General features: G+C 43.9%; 5 protein-coding genes across 5 annotated transcripts; all 5 read left to right on the plus strand.

The window, feature by feature from the left end:
• Positions 1-4,298: 4,298 nt before the first annotated feature.
• LOC132264369 (larval cuticle protein LCP-22-like) lies at positions 4,299-5,367 on the plus strand. Its single transcript, XM_059764555.1, has 4 exons — positions 4,299-4,397; positions 4,453-4,650; positions 4,716-4,868; positions 4,929-5,367. Exons 1-4 carry the CDS (start codon positions 4,383-4,385, stop codon positions 5,295-5,297), a joined length of 735 nt encoding a protein of 244 aa, XP_059620538.1. The 5' UTR covers positions 4,299-4,382; the 3' UTR covers positions 5,298-5,367.
• A 1,867-nt stretch (positions 5,368-7,234) lies between these two features.
• LOC132264370 (endocuticle structural glycoprotein ABD-4-like) lies at positions 7,235-8,254 on the plus strand. The gene is made up of 4 exons (XM_059764556.1): positions 7,235-7,386; positions 7,442-7,575; positions 7,737-7,911; positions 7,969-8,254. The coding sequence occupies exons 1-4, from the start codon at positions 7,378-7,380 to the stop codon at positions 8,056-8,058; spliced, it is 408 nt and encodes a 135-aa protein (XP_059620539.1). The 5' UTR covers positions 7,235-7,377; the 3' UTR covers positions 8,059-8,254.
• A 3,642-nt stretch (positions 8,255-11,896) lies between these two features.
• Positions 11,897-12,695, plus strand: LOC132264213 (endocuticle structural glycoprotein SgAbd-2-like). The gene is made up of 3 exons (XM_059764325.1): positions 11,897-12,060; positions 12,116-12,429; positions 12,489-12,695. Exons 1-3 carry the CDS (start codon positions 11,897-11,899, stop codon positions 12,584-12,586), a joined length of 576 nt encoding a protein of 191 aa, XP_059620308.1. The 3' UTR covers positions 12,587-12,695.
• A 3,373-nt stretch (positions 12,696-16,068) lies between these two features.
• On the plus strand, positions 16,069-17,765 carry LOC132264034 (endocuticle structural glycoprotein SgAbd-2). Its single transcript, XM_059764086.1, has 3 exons — positions 16,069-16,309; positions 16,671-17,093; positions 17,386-17,765. Exons 1-3 carry the CDS (start codon positions 16,298-16,300, stop codon positions 17,620-17,622), a joined length of 672 nt encoding a protein of 223 aa, XP_059620069.1. The 5' UTR covers positions 16,069-16,297; the 3' UTR covers positions 17,623-17,765.
• Positions 17,766-18,112: 347 nt separating this feature from the next.
• Positions 18,113-19,899, plus strand: LOC132264007 (putative ATPase N2B). Its single transcript, XM_059764048.1, has 3 exons — positions 18,113-19,008; positions 19,074-19,251; positions 19,313-19,899. Exons 1-3 carry the CDS (start codon positions 18,203-18,205, stop codon positions 19,694-19,696), a joined length of 1,368 nt encoding a protein of 455 aa, XP_059620031.1. The 5' UTR covers positions 18,113-18,202; the 3' UTR covers positions 19,697-19,899.
• The last annotated feature ends 71 nt before the right edge of the window (positions 19,900-19,970 follow it).

The following is a 19,970-nucleotide window of genomic DNA, read 5'->3' on the forward strand; positions in this document are numbered from 1 at the left end:
GTTCGAAGAATTAAGAAAAAATCCAGTATATTTAAAGCCCTAAAGAGCTAAGCCATAATCTCTTAAATTACTAAGTTTATAGCTTTATTTGTGATCACTTCACGCAATAAAATTGTTTTAATACCGCTGAAGACTTCTTGTTTTTATTTTAAGAGCTTAAAAGATTGATCGATTCTCCTGAAAGTATGTAAAATCATGTGATTTTCTTAAATCTTCACACGATCGATGAGATTCAAATGCATCAAGATGATTAAGACTCATCAAGATATTTCAGCAAAAAAGGTGCAAAATGTTTAACGATTTTCAACATTTTAATTGCATTCTTGCAAAAAAGATTTTATTGTTCTTCCCTGAATAGTCTGTAGTGATCGTAAGTTGTTTCATTCAACCTCTCGCGTTGCCAACAGAGTTGCGAGCAACATTTTACTCTCGTCAAGCCTTGAGATTTGTGTAGATGCTCTACAATATTTTAAAGACAGATATAAATATTCAACATTATTTCGCAGTGTGACGCCAAAATGTGATCTTCAAGCTCGAAAAATCCTTCCAATTGAAAGGCTAATCAATTTTTGGACGATGCAAAAAGGAAATATCATTGATGTTTGCACAACAAAGAGCAATTAAAATCACAACTTATTGCTGATCTTCTGTATTCACCGCTATTGATTAATTTTGTGACATTTTAGAACACCTCCACTGGCGAAAATTTGCAATTCTACGCTTTTGGAGTCACCGATTAATTTCCTTGATGGCTCTGCTGGATCGCGAAGAATGTAATCTAAATGCTGAACCGATGAATACGACGAATACAGACAAATTTTTGCATGTTGACGCGGTTAATTGAGGGTGTTGAAAATTTGGATGGAACTTCTACCTTGATCTTTAAGTGGGCTTCACGCGGTATAATTTAGACTGAGATCTTCTATCTTCTGCATATTAATTAGACATATACTCTAAAAAAAAGCGTCACTATCACGAGCCAAAGATCCTCGATCGCGGGATGAGGCTTTGAGTTTCGTCGAAAGGAGGCAAAGTTGTGAATTTTTCTATCCATTGCCAATGGTTTTGATGTGGATTTGTGCGAAAATTTCCTTCAATGCTGCGTGAAATTTTTGTCTCTCACATACTTTAAGATAAGGCAAAGCAAACAAACGAAAGACTTGAGCGACGAACCCGATGAAAAGTGCAAGTAATCGAAATTACTCTCCGTTGCACCTCGACATTTTAACAATGTGAGATCAAGTGAAGAACTCAATTGAATGGATTCTGCAAAAAAATGAGATACTTATGCTCGATCTGGGGGAACTAATTTCAATAATGTGGGTGTGTTAGGGAATATTAAATTAGATGGAGAGGAGTCACACGTAAGCGGATGCACAAATTGATGTAAGGTGAGCTACACGTATAATTGATGGAATCGAGCGAAGACGTGTGTGAAAAATCATAAATTTCTGGCAAAACTTGATCCACTGTATTTGGATTACGCATGTGTCCTTCTTTATTGGTGCTGATATTGGTGGAATTGTGAGAAGGAGAGGCTCATCTATGCGTTTTTTTCTAACGAAGACAGGCAGATAGAGATCATCAAGTCTCCGGGCAGATTTTGATATAATCTCGCTGTGGCGGTGGTCCATATATAAATATCTCACGGCGGAGCAGAAGACACCAGTCACACTTTCTCGCTGGGTGAAAAAGGTGGTAGATTTCAAACTCCCAAAATGAAACTGTTTTTGGTAAGTGGATCAACGCAGATGGATTATCGAGTGGACAAAGTGTGATCTCTTTTCTCTCTCCCCGGAAGATTGCTCTGCTCGTGGGCGTCGCCACGGCCCAGACTTACCGCCCGTTCGTCTTCAACCGCCCCAACTACCGTGTGGATGACGGTAGATACTACGGTGCGACCGATGGACGTTATGTGCACGACGACAGTGGAAAGTACGTCCACGACGGACGCAATTACGTCCATGACGGCGGTGACTCTGGCAAATACGTCCACGTTGACAACCCCTACAAGCACGTGTAAGTTCCCGCGTGATTCCTTCGGGAGTGTCTTGCAAACTAACAAAAATCTCTGCTTCAGTTCCTACAATGACGGCCGATATGTCCAGCAGCCCGAGAAATTCGTCACTGTCCGACCCGTGACCACAGTCACCACCGCGCCTCGCTACGAGCCAGCCTACGTCGCGCCCGTCGAGACCTACCAGCGCGTGTCCAACTACGGCCATGGCGAGGGCGGCTGGAGGATCCTGCAGCAGGAGCGCTCCGGAGACGAGGACGGCTACCACTACCTGTACGAGACTGAGAACAAGATCCTGGCTGAGGAGTCTGGCCGCGTGGAGAACAAGCACACCGAGGCCGAGGCCCTGAGGGCCAACGGTTTCTACCAGTACGTGGGCGATGACGGCGTCACCTACCGCGTGGACTACGTCGCCAACGAGGGTGGCTTCCAGCCCGTCGGCGCCCACCTGCCCGTCGCCCCACCAGTGCCAGAGCTCATCCAGCGCGCCCTCACGTACGTCGCCAACCTGCACAAGAAGTAAACCAGCCCCAAACAGTCCGTTGATTCTCCAATGTGTTCCCCACTTTCGATTTCATCAAAGCAGCAAAAAGTCAACTTCCCGAATGAATAAATTAAAGATTAATTTAATTCGCTAATGTCTTCTTTGCGCATCATAACCTTCTCTGGAATCCACCGGCGCCTCTTCTCCCAGTAACAGAGCCACTCGTCTTACGTGAATGGGAAAATGTGATCCACTTTCTGGAGATGAGAGTGAATCCGGCAAGGTCACGCACACACCTTGCCTATGACATAATCAGCGCGCGATCCTCCTTTTGTTCCACTGTTGTGGCAGCAATTATTTGGACAATGGGCTGAAAGAGGCAACATTCGAGGCGGTGAAATATTCAGTTCATCTATTGAATTTGTAATTTATGTAAATTTTGCCTTATTAATCTCCGCGCTCGACAAAATATTTGGATACTCACGGGCAACAGCATTGTCACTCCCATTGGGAGATATTTGCTCTGCTTAATTGAGGCGACTTGAGGGCGAACAACCTGAAAGGTCCGGGAGGATCTGCAAAAAATGCTGCCTTTTGAACTTTTTGTGCGATCCCAGAAATTAAGAAAGAGGAAAAAAAATTTGATCTTTTTCTTTGCTTTTTAGAAAGATGGATCACGAGGCATTTTGCCTTATATTTATGACGGTCGTAAAAGAGCGATAAAAACGCGAAACGAGATATTTAAAATGATATTTCCATTGGGGGGGGCTCAACACTGGATTTCTCATATGGGAATTCTTCCAAATGTGGTGAATAAATTATTTTAAGGGTGTTTGTAATCCCACAAGTAAGTAGATCGTAAAATTACTTTATGGATGTCAAGAAATAGCGTTAACAGCAGTTGAATTTGCTACTATATCATGTTTGTTTGCTGAGAAAGTCAATAATTATATTTATTTGAATTGATTAGGCAAATTTTACCACAGAACAAATAGATAGTTGAGTAACGATTTATTCAAGAAAATTAAATTTAAAAATATTTCGTGCAATGGTTTCAAAGTATTTATGTATCGAATCAATTCCAAGTTTTGAGACAAGTTTTTCACTGAAAAATAGTAAAATTTATGTAAATCATCTGAAAGGACTTAGAATGTTATTAGGAAAGAAACACTCAGTAAATTTACTTCTACCTATATGCACCTTTAATCCTTATTAGAGTCTTCCAGCAATTTGATAAAGACAAACTTGTCGTTTAGTCTCACGATGACAAGCCTGTTGTCTCATGAATACTGTGGCACAAAGAGAAGACGATTTCAATGCGAACTCAGCTATCGATCTTCACTTTGACTTTGAAAGTTTCACGGGAGCTTTTCGGCAGTGGCGCGCGCGAAAGCTCACGCGATTTCTGGCTGTTTTATGGAGATGATCGGGCAGTGCAGAAAAAGTAGAAAACCAGTTCAAGACATTAATCTCGCGATTTCTACAGATTTTCGTGGTGAATTTTTGCCTGGGCCAATGTTAAAACAGATGACACCAGAAAGACCAGCCTTGGAGAGGTTTCTCGTTGGCCTCTGCCAATCGCGCCATTCGAAACTGTATCACGCGGTTTTCTCCTATTCAAGTTCAAGTTTTTGGCGGGCTTCCTGTACATCAACAAACCGTGGGAAATGTGGAAAATGTGCTGTGAAAATGGGGAGATTTGATGTTGTTTTGGGGTGCGTCGTTGTCAGAGGACAGCTTCCTACCTGAAATCAACATCTGCTCATACACTCGCAATGTGACATTTTCTTACAAGACACACCATGAAAAAAAGTCTTATATAGTGGTATAAAACTGTAGGAATTTTTGTAAATCTCACCAGTCTGCGCTAAATAATCTGCGATGAAGCATTACGTGGTAAGAGATGGAATAATTCCCAAGGATTTATCAGTGATTTATCTATCGCTTCTAGTTGCTATTCCTCGTGACTGTTTACGGATGCTGCGCACAATCCAATCCGGAGAGTCCAGCTGTTGATCTTCTGCCTCCGTTTGAAGAGAAACCAGTGGAAATTTCCCCGCCATCGATAGAAGTGTTTGAACTTCTTCCACCCTTTGAGAATCACCAACCAAGTTTGGAACGCTCAACGAGTGAACCTGCGACATTTCAGGTAAAACTTTCTAACAAATTGATAATCATGTTAAATAACGCGTTTTTTTCTACCTTCGATTATAGTGCTTCTCCTCGGTTTGCATGCCAAAACAACCCAAAACCACTCCGAAAGTCGTTTCGTCATCCTCAGTTGAGCCCAATGAAGAAAAGCCAACCACACAGAAAGTCCCGAGTTCTAGAGTTACAGAGAAATCCATCGTGTTGACAACTCAGAAGGTATTTAGCTCAAGAAAATCAATCTCTTCTGCACATTCACTGATGTTTATCTCGCTCCAGCCGATTGAGCAGCGACCAAAGACCGTCCCAGAGACCAAGCGCCCTTTCGAGACCATCTCGCCGAAGAACTACAAGAACAGCGGCGCCCTTCCCGATGGAACCTACAAGTTCAGCTACAACCTGGAGAACGGCGTGCAAGTGCAGGAGCAGGGAAGCGTGCGACCAGGAGAGAACTCTGAATTCGCCGGGACGAGCGCCAACGGCGGATATTCCTACACAGCTCCTGATGGACAAGTGATCTCTGTTCAGTACGTGGCCGATGAGTTCGGATTCCGTCCAGTCGGCAGCCACATCCCAGCCATTCCTGAGCCCATCGCGCGAGCCCTCAAGTACCTTCAGTCGCTCAAGAAGAGCGACGAGCAGCAGTAAATAAGCCTAATTAGTTGCACATGCCAAATTATATTAATTTGCCGCATTAGGAGAGATAGAATAAAAATTCCCACTCAATCTCACCGTCAAAGCTCACTTTTTTTTTCTTCCACTCGACAAATTCGTCACGCAGATAATTTATTGTGACCCAATAAAGAGCCGAGGATGATTAAAGTGTGGAGAAAAATGATAAATCAACCAACTCGATGCCGATTATGGTGAGAATTCGCAAATCTGCCATCCTGACTGGCATACAAATTGCCGAGCAGAAAATGCAATATTGCGTCCAAGAGCATCAATTTATTTGAAATGTAATGAGAATAATATATTTTGAAAGATGCGAAGACATACAAGAGACATTTAAATAGTACAAATGCAAATATTGCAACTGATATAATAAAATCAACTTAATCACAACCATAATTGAAACTATCGAAGCGCATCAGACGCCACATGGAATGCAACTTAACCTTCACATTTACCCATTAATGTTGTTCGTAAATCTGAAAATCCCAATACTTTCGCTTCTTCGGGCTCTACATTTCCAGCACTTTGTATTTTCTTCATTTTTCTACACTCTGAAACTATGGGAGCGTCAACAATTGCTGGTCTTGATGATCGTGTCATCATTAAGAGAGTCTCTTGAATTGCTCGCGAGGGGAAAATTTCAAAGGTAACTTTCAGAAAAGTTCAGCAATTCTAATCAATTCAAAGAGGCTCTTTACTGGATTTCATCACTAAATGCGAAATATCAAACGAGTTTATAAATTGCTCAATACCTTCAATACTTGCTAAATGCATTACGATAAGTTGGAAAATTATTTACAAAGTATGAATAAAAAATGTATAAAGTCGAGGGAGTTTTAACACTGGAATTCTCTGAGATTTAATAGAATTTTTCATACTATTTTAAACATTTCATAAATGGAGATTGATTAGATCTTTAGGGGCATTCTTTGGTTAAAGAAAATGACCTGAAATTCGAGATTAAGAATCTGGCTTATTTCGTCAGTTTAATCTCCCGGGTAAGTTCAGTGTTAAATCATTTTCACCTGCATAAAAATTCCCCGGTTTGCCTTATATCTCAATTTAATGAATAGCCTATCGTCAAGGAACAACTTTGAGGTGCTAAATTAAGTTGGTCTGAGAGACAATGGATGAAATCTCTGCAAATTATGATAGACTTCCACAAAGTGCACCTATTATACAATCAATGCAGTGCCAAGCGAAGGTATTGCTTCCTCTTGAGGCCCAGAATCCGCCGAAGATCAATCTCGCTCACGATTCGCTTGTTCTCATTTTAGCACCGCTTAAGTGCATTTTTCCAGGCCATTAAATCGCTGGCGGAGGATTTGTGGGGGACTCGAGAAGGTCATTGGGTCACTTCGGAGCGTTTTTCGCGCGCACCCACTTCGCCACAATGGAGATCACCTTCCAATTTTCCTTTCCAACCACGGCGAACCCATCCCAGAGAAATTCAGCACGACCAATGACGCTGTATTTACAATTTACGCGACGCTACCGTATTTAATCATCTGATAATCACAACTGGCGAAGGCGACGCTCGTCACTCGGGGGAGAAAACTCAGTGGAGGTGTTGAAATAGCAATCGAGCTGCAAATTTCTATCCCCCAGCGATTGCAATGAGGAATTGGATACACTTCATAAATAATGAGGAGCTTGTCGATGTGATTTACGGGTGTCCAAAAGTACCACCAATTTTCACGCGTGAGGTGCTAAAAAGCAGCCTCCATCAAATGTTAATTAGTCAACATTATGCAGAAAAACGACTATGTAAATGCTCATGAGTGTCTCGCTGCATCTTGCGCGGATTTGCGCCGATAAAATTGCATTCATGTGCAATAGCATGAGTGGCGGGAGGCTCTCGTACAATGGAAATTCCCTCCAAGATGCTGCGATCATATAAATAGAGACACCAAGTGCATTTCCCTCGTTAGAACCTTGTGTGAAGTGCTTCTGTGTAAATTGATCTGTGAAACTGTGATTGCTTCGAAGAAGACACGACTAAGTGAGGAAGATCAGTGATCGTGATCGTAGTTTCTTTTTTTTGGATATCACAATGAAATTTGTAAGTAATAGTGTAATTGATGACATTGGAATGTAATTGATCATCTCGTGTGTAGATCATCATCTGCAGTGCCATTGCTTTGATGGCCATTTGGACCGAAGGTGCTCCTCAGGCGCCCAAGGCAACTGAACCCATCGCGATCATCAGTCAGGAGTCGAACATAGAACCCGACGGATCTTATCAGTACAAGTGAGAATGCATTGTTTAATTGCTCAATCTGTGATCACTCATTTGCATAAGAATTCGAAGATTATCCGCGATCAATGAGAAATTTTGTCGATCTTCAGGCGTTTTTTTTCTGGTCCATGATCATCACACAATTTACATATCAATTTGGCTTCTGTTCGCAGCTACGAGACCGCCAATGGGATCAAGGGTCAGGAGACGGGCACACTGAAGCGCGCCACGAGTCCCGACAGCAGCGACGTGATCATCGCCCAAGGATCAGTGTCGTACACCTCGCCGGAAGGACAATTGATCGTGCTGAACTACTCTGCGGACGATGAGAATGGATTTGTGCCTCAAGTGAGTAAATTCAGTGCTTTGGCGTGAGAAGATCACTCTTGCATGGTGTGATTCCAGGGTGATCACCTGCCCACGAGTCCCCCAATTCCGCCTGCCATCCAGAAAGCTCTGGAGTACATCGCCTCACAGCCGAAAACACGGAAGTAGAAAGAGTCGCCACACAACATGTCTTACAGATTTAGCTATTTAAATACTCTGTGCAGATGCCAAATTTTTCTACGATGATGATGATGATGATGTAAAGAAATTTTAAATTCAGCTGCCATACAACACAGAAAGGAAAAATCGATATATCTCAAGAAGAGAGCATGAAAAAGACCATATAAAAATGTTTTATAAGAAACACGCGCATGTCTTGTGAATTTTCATCCGTGCAATTGGCCGAAAATGTTATGTGGCGATCATCTTCAATATTGTCACAACGAAAATCAATATCGAGACATGAGATTAGTTGCATGGAAAAGCATAGAGAGAACTTTCTCCTACAACAAACTAGCACAAAAGGTGGTAAAAAGATGTTATATGTAATTTGGGATCATCGCGAAGAGGGAGAGCAAGAGAAATAAATAATATTACATGTTGCGCAACGCATTTGTTGCGCCAAGAGATGGTCAGATAACGCAGAATGAGTAACAATTTGTGATGAGGTGCTTTTTACCTCCGGCTGCTGGACATTACATAAATTTTACCGAAAAAATTCACCTCAAACATATTAATTAGTTGGCAAATGAGGGAAGCTTACGACAATCTCCAGCGACACATTGTAAAGTGGCACTTTTGCTTGTTATGCGCAAAGGTCAAGGTTCCACAATCTAGGGGAATCAGAAATCTCCTCTAATTAATTAGTGTTTGTTCCTGTTAAGCATCTGAATTTATGTCCATCCAACGCCATTGTTGACTTTAGCCATCCAGACTCTGATCATTCACGCAGCGTGATACTTTTTTCCCCGAACACACTCGATAATGCAATATTTGCGCAGCACGTTAGGAAAGTGCCTCTCTCGAGGGTGTACAGTAGGTGAGGATTAAATGACTCGCCCCTGTGAATTGGAGATAATTACAAATTTAAAGCATCCAGCGATCGTGACACACTAACATTTTTTCTACCTCTGCAAGTCAATGCAATTTCTTCACTCTTCACTTGAGCCTCTTGACTCATTTTTTCTAGAGCTCTCGTGGATTTTTGTCGTGAATATGTCGTGACATGGATGATACTCTGGATGAACAAAAAAAAAATTCCTCAAGACATCTGGCAATAACCCTGAAATCAACCTATTCACTCGCCATTTCAATAGGGTGATTAATTAGATTCCCGAGAAGATTTTCGCCTTAAGATCACCAATGGAAGATCGCGCTGTGGAACACCCGCTGCATTGCCAAAATTCCTCAGCTAACCCACAGACTGGCGAAGCTAATGGAGTATTAAATTTGCTTAGGGTCACACACTCTCGAGCTGATGCCTATCAGCTTTACAACGTGTGACTTTAATTGTGATGCTACTTTGCGCATTAATTTTTGTGGGAGCGCAGAAAGTGTTGGCGAGGCGCGTCCCCAAAAAAATTTAGTAACATTAACAACAATAAAATACACAAGGCAGAAGGTCATTGTTGATGCACTTTAGCGCGCGCCTTTCCCAAGGCATCCACCATGTAGGCAGGCGCCCAATCAGCTGGTGGACTGCAGTTCACGATCATGAAGATATTCTTGGCGCGATGATCATCACCACCTTGATTGCCGAAAATATGTGGCACCGCGACTTGGTGGGAGGGATGCGCGCGCGAAAAAAACTCGCCAAGACTTTGCTTGTTGGTTCTATGGGTGGCTCTTGAGAATCTCCTCTCTGCTCCATCGGATATAAAAGCCAGCACCTCTGGAATGGGCGTCAGTAGTTGCTTGTGTTCAATCTCACACGGGTCAAGTCATCTGTTCTTGCACAATCCATCAGAATGAAGATCGTCTTCGTGGTACTCTCACTCGTGGCATGCGTCCTGGCGGCGCCACAGGAGCTCAGCGGCAAGCCGGAAGTGTCCATCCTGAGGCAGGAGAGCAATGTGGAACACGACGGGAAATACCATTACGCGTAAGTACAGCAATCGTATCCCAGCTGAAGACAGGCCTTAAGACGTAAATCCTCTTCTGCAGCTTCGAACAGAGCGATGGAACCAAGGCTGAGCAGGAGGGCGAGCTAAAGCAGGTCGACTCCGAGAATTCCGGCATCAGCGCCCGAGGATCTTACAGCTACACGGGCGACGACGGCCAAGTGTACAGCGTCAGCTACGTCGCCGATGAGAACGGATACGTGCCAGTCGGAGATCACCTGCCCACGGCTCCTCCAATCCCTGAGGCCATCCAGAGAGCCTTGGCCTACCTGGCCACAGCCCAGCCGCCGACCGACACGAAGCCATAGATCAGCCTGGTCATGTCCGCAAGAAATACTCAGATGCTGTGAAAAAATACACTTAATAATAAGAACACTCGCTCAAAATTTGCCGATTTTCTCAATTAATCTCGCCTCAATGTTTCCACCTTCTCTGTGGGTGGCCAAATGCCTCGAACCCAGATGCCAAACTGGCCAGACCTTCGCAGCAGATTCCAGCATCTGCCATGAAAAGTGGTGTGAATTCTAAAAATAAATTGGCACAAAATGAATGACATAATTGAAGATAATATTTGAAATGTGCAAAAATGCCATTTTCTCACCTGTGTGTCTGAACTCCCACTTTGGGCTGAGGCAACTTCTTGCCGGTCAGCGTCCGGCGTGTGTGTGAAAATCAAAAGTACCGTGCGATTTTCGATAGTAAAAGTGAAAAATGTAGAGAAAACTAATTATCGCCCCAAACGAAGATTTAATCAATTAAGAAAACAGGCGGAGGATTTTTTGCCCCAAGCAAAGTCACAGAAATCTGTGCAAACTCCATGACTTCCAACACCTTGTTAGTGAACTGGGATTTTAGAGGACACTTTGGATTTTGACTGAAACTGAAATCTTTAGTTTGCTAAATCAATTCAATCTTTTTTTTTGCATTTAACATTTGGAATAAGGATTTTCTTTTTACTAAGATTCGAACAATTGATGAAGGAAAAGTAAGACATTTCAAAATCACTAAAGTGTGAATGCAAGATTTGCCAAGTTGCTGCGAGTTATGGAACGAGCACATCGTATAGAGAGGATTATCGGAGATTTTTCAGCTGTATCAATATAGAGATAACAATTAAGAGGACTTTCTAAGTATTAGGCTAAAAATTGAAGAGACCATATTTTCTTTTTTGACTTTATTATTAAAGAATATTTCCATTTGGTTTTAATTTTTGCTTAAAAGCAATATTAGTTCAATTAGGATCAAAATGAATTTAAGTATTTTTATGCTTAAAATTTTTTTTGGTTAAAATTTACTCGTAAGATTTGCACTCTCTTCATCGCTGTATCACTCCGAGTTCAATCACTTCTCCGATCGATCACAATATACTGAATGTGTGTCACAAAAGCACAACTGAGAAAATGAGTTGGGATGCAACTGCCATTCTTCTGCGGTCGCGCACTTTGCATAAACGGTGTGGTGACAAAAAAAATCGCCTCTGGAGGCAAAAAGAGAGCCTCAAAATGCTCCTCTTGAGCGCACTCATCTGTTATGGCATAATTTATTATTGGAAAAGCAAATAGTGCTTATTACTAAATATTGACCGAAAATATTTTGTGCCGGGGACATTGAGATTTTTTGGACAACTCACACATTAATTGTATAATTTGAGGCTTCGTGCAAATAGATCCACCACCATAGTTTTATCCATCACTATAAATACCATGTCCCATTGTGTTCCAGAATCAGTCACTCAACGCCCACCTGTTCAGGAGGAGGATCAAGCTTTGGATTTACCTTTTAACACCCAACACTTGTTAGTACTTTCCACCATTGCCCATTTGTGTGCTCTCTCTCTCACTCGACTGACTTTCTTTGTGAAATTGTTTGCAGAGTCGAACGCGACAATGTGGAAGTTCGTTGTGACATTCTGTGCGGCGATTCTGGTGGTGGGAGCTGCTCCTCAGGGCGCTCCTCAGGCAGCACAGCCCGTGGACAGTGAACACGTGACGCCAGTGCCAATCCTGCGCTACACAGAGTCTGTCGGCCAGGATGGCAGCTTCAACTTCAGGTAAGGCTGAGTGTGTGGCGAGCAAGAGCGAAAAGGATCAACTCTTCTCTTGCAGCTACGAAGCTGGCAATGGCATCAATGTCGAGGGAGCGGGATTCACGAAGCGCGCCCAAGTGCCCCGAATCGACCCAGAGACCGGAGCTGAGTCTGGATTCGAAGAGCAGGACGTCCTGGTGCAGACCGGCTCCTACTCCTACACCGCCCCCGATGGCACGCCCATCCACGTGCAGTACATCGCTGATGAGAACGGCTTCCAGCCCGTGGGAGATCATCTTCCTCAGCCACCACCACTGCCTGACGCAATCGCCAACTCCCTGAGCCAGCAGGCAGCGCAGCAGCAGCAGGCCAAGCAATTGGCGCCGCCACAAGGTTCCTGATCTGTCCAATCCGCACAATTCCCCTCTAATCCTTGGTGTCCTTCGTTGCAGATGCCCCAGTTCAGCAGCAACCTGAGCCCGCGCCCTCAAACATCGAACGAGTTCACGCCTTCCCGCAGCAATTCGCTCCCTTCCAGATCATCGTCTAAGGATCTCCGCGCAAGATGTGCAAATAGCAACTCAACTGTTCCTCAAGCGATCCCCAAATGCTGAATCCTGCTGACTTTTTTTTTTACCAGTCACTCTATTTATAACCGCGTGAGAAGAGCAGTCATTGTTGATAGAGTCCTCGATCAATAAAATTACCTTTTCCTCGCAACTCTCGAGTGGGCAAATTTCTTTGCTGAATTTCTCCTCGAAAGCATGAAGCCCGCGCTGGAATCTCAATGTGTGGTATTTCCGAGAATAAGAAAGGCATCTAACATGCAAAGCAATTTACGAAATTTCATTGTTCAACTTCTTGCAGAATCACTGTGACTGTTTGCATACTGAACCTACTCAGATATTGAATGGGTCGTGAAAAAGGCAGAGACTTGATTCCAATTTCATGTACACCGCATTTCGTAATGAATTTCGCACGTCCACACTAATCAAGTCCATTCCGTCCGAAGAAGTGACTCAATTGCGAGAAATAAATGCACTTGAGTGTCTCTAAATGAATCCATTCAACAGCATTAAAATAATTATTCATTGAACATTGTTTGCCGAACAACTCAATTGCCAAAAACAAGTGTTTTTCCATCCATAATTGGATGAAGCTACTAATGTAAAGAGAAATTTTGACGGACAAATGCAATTCACACAATTACACGGTACAACCACCGTGTATTGAGGATTTAGAAAGCTTGTTGATCTTGTCGAATTACCGCCAAAACACAGGTAAATTGTGGCCCTACGCAAGTGTCATCGCGAGCAATTTATGTAATTGTGCCCACCAAATAAGAAGATCATCTTCCTCACACTAGACGTGCTTTTGGGATGCCGTGCGATCGCCGCAGAAATTCAATCTCGCCTCGTGATTGCATAACGCACACACTTGGCGCGATGCGAGGCTGCGTGTTCATCTGCCATTTGTGTGCGCTGCACACGAAGAATTTCTGCAAAAGGTGGCAAAATTGCAAAAGCACAATGTCACCAATTTATGTGGAAATTTCTCATTTGCACATTCAGCGGACAAAAGCGATATCGAGTAACTTAAAATCGGATTTGAAGATTGGAAGTTTCAAAAAATTGCAAAAAATGCTGGATATTCAAATTTGTGTATTATAAAAGTGAGCATGAATTTTAAGAAAGAAAAAGAAAAACATTGAAAAGCAATCGAGATGAATTCAAAATGTGACGTGACGATGAATTTCAAATGTTTAGTCAGAAATTCGTAAATCTGAGCAAAAAATAGTTTTTTTCTTCGGTACGATTAACAGATAGTTAATTACAACATCCTTTTTATTGCTCCGCCTACTCTAAAATGATTTATTTCCATTAGAAATAATCCAAGAAACATGGGAATCAACAATTTTTAATGATATTTTTCCTCTTATCTGTAATTCAAAACGACTTCCAAGGAATATTTCCTCATTGTTTTAATAGTTTTCTAATCTTCGCATTAAGAAGTTGTCACTCTTTTAAGTAATTTATGCACAGAATCTCCCTCAGTGCAGATTTATGGCGAGAGATAATGCTTTTTTTACTAACGCATTATTCAAATGAATCTGAAATTTCTTTGAATGTCAAGTGAGAGGTGAGAAAAGTGTCTTTTCCAGGGTCAAATATTTCCGCGATGAGGATTTAATTTTACTGCCTTAAAGCTTCAACTCCCTACAATTTGCAAAAGTGTGCGATCACGTGGAGTCGGAGAAACGATCGCGAAGATCAACACACTCTGGGAGACACACATTTCAATTGATGGAGAGTAAAAGTTGCTGTATAAATCAATTGGATTCTTGTTTATTGTTGCACCGTTTCAGAAACCGGTCGCCAGTTCATCTGCTTCTTCGTCATCATGTACATAGACTTTTTTGCTGAGACCGCGAGAAATGCCGCTGGATTTCATGTGATTTTGCATCTTCGGTGCGCGCGGTTCTCATTTTTCTCTCCGCGCGCATCCGCGGCATGTGAGATAATTAAATTTCACATCAAAAGCGGAATTCTGTCCATAAAATGCCGATCAACAGCTTGGTGGGGGCAGAATTTCCATAATATTTTATAAATTAATGATTATGAACTTTGTAATTGTAAGAATTTCGACTGCATCTCGCGACGAGCGACAACTCCGTGCAATTAACCTACTGTCGTGCTTTAAAATTTATATATGCATTTATACAAATTGATCAAATTACAAACAAGCCGTACGCACACCATCGAGACCATCCACAGATGGTAGAATCAATGATTTATATTGTTTATATAACGCGAAATGAGGTTAGAGCGAGTCGCGAGTTTCGAGATCAAATCACCACTCTTTGACTTCGCGGCGCGCGTTTCGTAAATCTATCATTTTAATTTGACGATCGGCAAGAGGGGCCCGCGAAGAGTGCTCTCCGGAGGTGAGACAACAAAAGGAGGCGAATGAAAAATTACGATTTTGACGCGCGAGCAGAATTTCAAAAGCTCTGGTCGCATAGCGAAGAAAGTGATCTCTTCATGGCGAGAGTCAATGAGGAAAAGTCATGGATCACACGAGGAAGAGATCAATGACACCACCAACTGACGTCTCAGGCATTTTATTAAATACATAATTCCATTGAGATGCGAATTCGTCTCTGATGAAACTCTTTGATTTACATTTTGTGTGTGTCACATTCAGGTGTGTCCCTTTTTGCCTCATTTTCTCAGTTATATCTCGCGTCTCTTGTAATATTGGCATAATATACAAAAGAGAGTGAAATTATGTATCCACCCACATACCGGTTTATCGATTTCATTGCGTCACATCGCGTCACAGGCGAGATTTGGAGGAAGACCGAAATGGTTAAGGAGGAAGCAAGGCGACAGCAATCACTCGAGCGTGGTGTACATAAAGTGCTGAACTTTGAACGTTTCAGAATTATCTTCATTCGCTTGTATTTTGAGAAAAACAAAGAAAAACTCAACTCTCTTCAATCACTCCATATCATTCTTCATGATCTCTTTTATTACTTTAACTGATTTAATGCTGAAACTTTCACACTGCTTCTCAGAAGCTCACCAATGCAGAAATTCTGCGGTGTACACTTCTCAGCGCGACCACACACGACTTGGTGGAAAGGGAAAAGGAAACGAAAGATTTCAACGGACATCGAGCGACGAACCCCAGATTAGTGGGGAAATTGCTCACTTACGCTTCCAGCGTCAATGAAAACCCATCATTTTACTCGGCTTTATCGATAAAAAAAAACGGCCATTGGAGAGACAATAAAATTTGCCGCAGTGCGCGAACAAAAGGAAAAGTGAGGAGATGTTTTATGGATCGTCAAGAGAGGCCTCAATTGATGACATTAGGCGCGATGATCGAAAGTAATATATTTAATGATCTTGTATTCAGAATTATGTTAATCACGAAAATGGGATTTTGAAACAAAAATATTATACCACACAATCCATTTGTGTTGCTTTGGCGATCACATCCTCACTCCACACCAGCCGATCCCATCCCATTTGGGGCCCCTTCCATCTGTCCCTCGCCGAGACTCCGCAGTGGAAATGCCGCAGAGCATATAAATAGCAGCGAATTGAGATGAACTGTGCACAGTCTAGATTTTACTTTCTTCCACTCCGCCATATTTCTCGTGTGAAGACGAAAGTGCGCTCCGGCGATCATCCTCACCATCTCTGGAATAATCGAGTCGCTTCTGTGGATTTTTTTTTGCCCTGCGAGAGACACAATGAAAGTCTTGGTAAGACTTTTGCGATTAACTTCCCCAAATTCCATAGTTTCTCGCGTGAATTTCCCACTTCTTGCCGCGCGATTCCGAAAACCAATATTTGCACGGAGAAAACGAGTTAATCACTGAATCTCGACTTTGGTGTGTGCGAGTGGCAAAATGTGAAAAGGCAAACACTAAATTCTCTAGTACGCCTCTTGCATAACTCAAGAGGCATTAGTCTTATTTATGATTGTGACGAGCTGTGCGAGTTTGTAACATTTAATAATCCATTTGTTAGATCAAATTAATAGTGGCTCAATTGCTCAATTTCCTCGCCTCCGGATTGGACTTTTGCCAGGGCAGTTCTCTTACTTGTGCGGATTTCTTGCAGATCGTTTTCGCTCTGTGCCTGGTGGCATTGTCGACCGGCGAGGAGGCGCGGAGATTCGCCCGCCAAGCGTCCTTCGGACAGCCACAGCCGCAGGCCTTCCAGCAGCTGCACCAGCAACAGAGGGCGGCGCGCCAGCAGCAGCCGCAACAGCCACAGCAGCCGCTGGCCGAGGAGAGGCAGGCGCGCGAGTACAGCCAGCAGCCGCAGCAGAACCAGCTGCTGCGCCAGGAGACCACCACGTGGATCCCCATCCTGAAGTACAACAAGGAGCAGGGCAACGACGGCAGCTACAAGACCCAATGGGAGACGGGCAACAACATCGTGGCCGAGGAGACGGGCTTCCTCAAGGACTTCAACGAGAACACGCCGAACGGCGTTCTCGTGCAGCAGGGCAGCTACAGCTACACAGCCCCCGATGGCCAGGTGAGGAAGCCGAAAAGTCTCTGAAGCAATGACCTTTCAAGTGCAAGTTTTTTCCTCATTCGTGTGCGAAAGTAACTGAATCGATTCATTAGCATTTTATATTGCCTAATTGGTGAATGAAATTTCACAATCCCGCGAATGTCATCCAGTGTGATGAACTCTTTTCCACATGGAAATTGTATCTCAGAGACCTTCAATTTAACAACTCTTTCGCAAGTTTAGTGCACAGTAAATTCTGCTAAACAGTGGGAACTTTCAATTGCACAACTCTCAAGCGAATTTCTCTCCGCAGCTCGTGAACGTTCACTACACAGCCGATGAGGGTGGCTTCAGAGCCACTGGCGACCACATTCCCACGCCGCCACCAATCCCGGAGGAGATCCAGAAGGGCCTGGAGCAGATCTACGAGGGCATCCGCCTGCAGCAGGAGCGAGAAGCCAAGGAGGCCAAGGAGAACCCAGCCGAGTATGCCAAGAAGCAGGAAGAGCGCGCCAGGCTCAACTTCAACGGGCAGTACTACCAGAACTAGATAATCGCCCAGCACTCCTCCACAAACCACTCCTCCCCAATCCCCAGCAATAGCGTCGAATTGTTTTCTATGAAAGACTGTGATTTACACAATGAATTTGAATGCCATCCTGGATAAAAACTCGGTGAGAAATAAATGTACCTTGGAAAAATGAAGATTCGCTGTGTTATCATCTTATTCTTATTCTCTTGGTGTGTTCTGGATGATTGATGTTCTGGCTTCCCAAAAGCCTCGAATATTTATTGAACAAATTGAGGCTTTATTTGATTATGTTTTGAAATAAATTTTCTTTCTCTTTGAAGACTCATCGTTTCGCATTGTCACTGTTTCGCGTTGAAATCTCACGTAACTTCTCGAATCAATTAAAATCTAATTATTTGCGTTTTCTGGCATTTCTTTTCCCCCAATTCGCCGTTGAGTTCAAAAAACTGGGTCATCGATTGTCGCCGAGTCGATGGAATAATTTAAGCGACAATCGCGGAGTGGGAAGTCAGTCCCTAACCTAAATTATATAATGATGTTTCGTTTGCAAAATTTTAGTAAATCTCCCAGATTTTCGTGACAAAATCGCCGTAGTGCAATGTTTATCATTCGTAGAATCCACAACGTTCCCGTGAGTGGCGTGAAGCGTCTGCTTCACGCCTGTGCCATTCGCCAGAACCTCGCGAATCAGTTGAGTGAAAGTCCTCCCGGGGGGCCTCTTCAGGAGCTCGAGAAGCGCATCCAGGCGGGAGAATTGTCCGCTGACCAGCACCAGCAGCAAGTCACAGAAGCCCTGCAGACCATCTACGATGAGATACAGTCCTACACGCCGGCGATCGGGAGCAGCGGAGGCTTCTTCAAGTTCTTCCAGAAGCAGGAGAAGTCCGAAGGTCCCAAGGGATTGTATGTGCACGGAAGCGTGGGCGGAGGAAAGACCACGCTGATGGACCTCTTCTTCGACTGCTGCACGGGCGTGGAGAAGAAGCGACGGGTGCACTTCAACTCCTTCATGACGGAAGTTCACTCGCGGATTCACGCCGTGAAGAAGAGCCAGCAATTGGTCTACAGCCGAGATGACAAGCCAAAGCCCTTCGATCCCACCAAACCAGTGGCCGACCACATTGCCCAGAACTCCTGGCTCATTTGCTTCGACGAATTCCAGGTCACTGACATCGCGGACGCGATGATCCTTAAGAGACTCTTCACGCATCTCTTCAACGACGGCATCGTGATGATCGCCACGAGCAACAGAGCGCCGGACGATCTGTACAAGAACGGACTGCAGCGCAGCAACTTCCTGCCCTTCATTGGGATCCTCAAGTCGCACTGCAGCGTCATTTCCCTGGACAGTGGCATCGATTACAGAGCCCTGGCGCTCAAGGGCGATGGCCAGAACTACTTCATGTGAGTGTCAAAGCTTCCGAGAAACGATATCAGAAGTGAGTCACTATCTCATCGATCCATTTTAGCAAGTCTCCTGACAATGACGACGCGGCGAAGGCCATGGATCGCATGTTCAAGATTCTCTGCTCGCAGGAGAATGACATCATCCGGCCGAAGACCTTCACGCACTTGGGCAGGAATCTGACCTTTGCCAAGACCTGCGGTCAGATTCTCGATACCACGTTCGAGGAGATTTGCGAGAGAGTGAGTTATCGCTGAATTGTCGACTGTCTGGGCGTGATAATGACTTCATTGCGACTTTCAGGCCCTGGCGGCGAGCGATTACCTGCAGCTGGCGCAGTTTTTCCACACGATCCTCATTCGCGACTTGCCTCAGCTGAACCTCAAGAAGAAATCCCCCGCCAGGCGGTTCATCACCCTCATCGACACGCTGTACGACAACCGCGTGAGAGTCGTGGTCTCTTCGGACGTTCCTTACAAGAAGCTCTTCTCCGTCGAGGAGACTCAGGACAGTTTTGACGAGCACAGAGTCCTCATGGACGACCTCAATATCAAGATCGGCTCGGAGAACGCCGCCTCCAACATCTTCACCGGCGAGGAGGAGCTGTTCGCCTTCGACAGGACAATGTCGCGCCTCGCGGAGATGCAAACGCCCGAATACTGGAACCAATGGGAGAAGCACAGGTAAATTCGCGTCGATTTTGCGGTACTTAATCAGGTAAATGAAGAAAGTTTATGTCCCTCTTGCAATGTTATTTATTCGCCGTTAGATGGAGAAATTATTTATTTTTTAGTTGATTGTACAGAACTAATAGGAAAAAGCTGACCGCAGTATTTCTCTGTTGTGAATGTTTTGGGTGAAAGAAATAAAAATGCAAGTGATGTTTACCGAGCAATAAATTGCTGTTGGTTTTACTGTCTCGTCGCTTTTCCGGTTCACACCGCCAAGGAGATTAATCTGC

Source organism: Phlebotomus argentipes, unplaced genomic scaffold (genome assembly GCF_947086385.1).
Source record: "Phlebotomus argentipes unplaced genomic scaffold, Phlebotomus argentipes genome assembly contig_32, whole genome shotgun sequence".
In the NCBI taxonomy this organism is placed as follows: domain Eukaryota; kingdom Metazoa; phylum Arthropoda; class Insecta; order Diptera; family Psychodidae; genus Phlebotomus; species Phlebotomus argentipes.

Bases quoted from the DNA above. Each gene is read 5' to 3' on its own strand.
- LOC132264213 (XM_059764325.1), top strand. From the start codon at position 11,897: ATGTGGAAGTTCGTTGTGACATTCTGTGCGGCGATTCTGGTGGTGGGA. The intron at 12,061-12,115 runs GTAAGGCTGAGT...CTTCTCTTGCAG, and splicing joins GATGGCAGCTTCAACTTCAG to CTACGAAGCTGGCAATGGCA. The intron at 12,430-12,488 runs GTTCCTGATCTG...CCTTCGTTGCAG, and splicing joins GCAATTGGCGCCGCCACAAG to ATGCCCCAGTTCAGCAGCAA.
- LOC132264369 (XM_059764555.1), top strand. The intron at 4,651-4,715 runs GTAAAACTTTCT...CTTCGATTATAG, and splicing joins GTGAACCTGCGACATTTCAG to TGCTTCTCCTCGGTTTGCAT. The intron at 4,869-4,928 runs GTATTTAGCTCA...ATCTCGCTCCAG, and splicing joins TCGTGTTGACAACTCAGAAG to CCGATTGAGCAGCGACCAAA.
- LOC132264034 (XM_059764086.1), top strand. The intron at 17,094-17,385 runs GTGAGGAAGCCG...TTCTCTCCGCAG, and splicing joins ACACAGCCCCCGATGGCCAG to CTCGTGAACGTTCACTACAC.
- LOC132264370 (XM_059764556.1), top strand. The intron at 7,576-7,736 runs GTGAGAATGCAT...TTCTGTTCGCAG, and splicing joins GACGGATCTTATCAGTACAA to CTACGAGACCGCCAATGGGA. The intron at 7,912-7,968 runs GTGAGTAAATTC...GTGTGATTCCAG, and splicing joins AGAATGGATTTGTGCCTCAA to GGTGATCACCTGCCCACGAG.
- LOC132264007 (XM_059764048.1), top strand. From the start codon at position 18,203: ATGTTTATCATTCGTAGAATCCACAACGTTCCCGTGAGTGGCGTGAAG. The intron at 19,009-19,073 runs GTGAGTGTCAAA...GATCCATTTTAG, and splicing joins GATGGCCAGAACTACTTCAT to CAAGTCTCCTGACAATGACG. The intron at 19,252-19,312 runs GTGAGTTATCGC...TGCGACTTTCAG, and splicing joins TCGAGGAGATTTGCGAGAGA to GCCCTGGCGGCGAGCGATTA.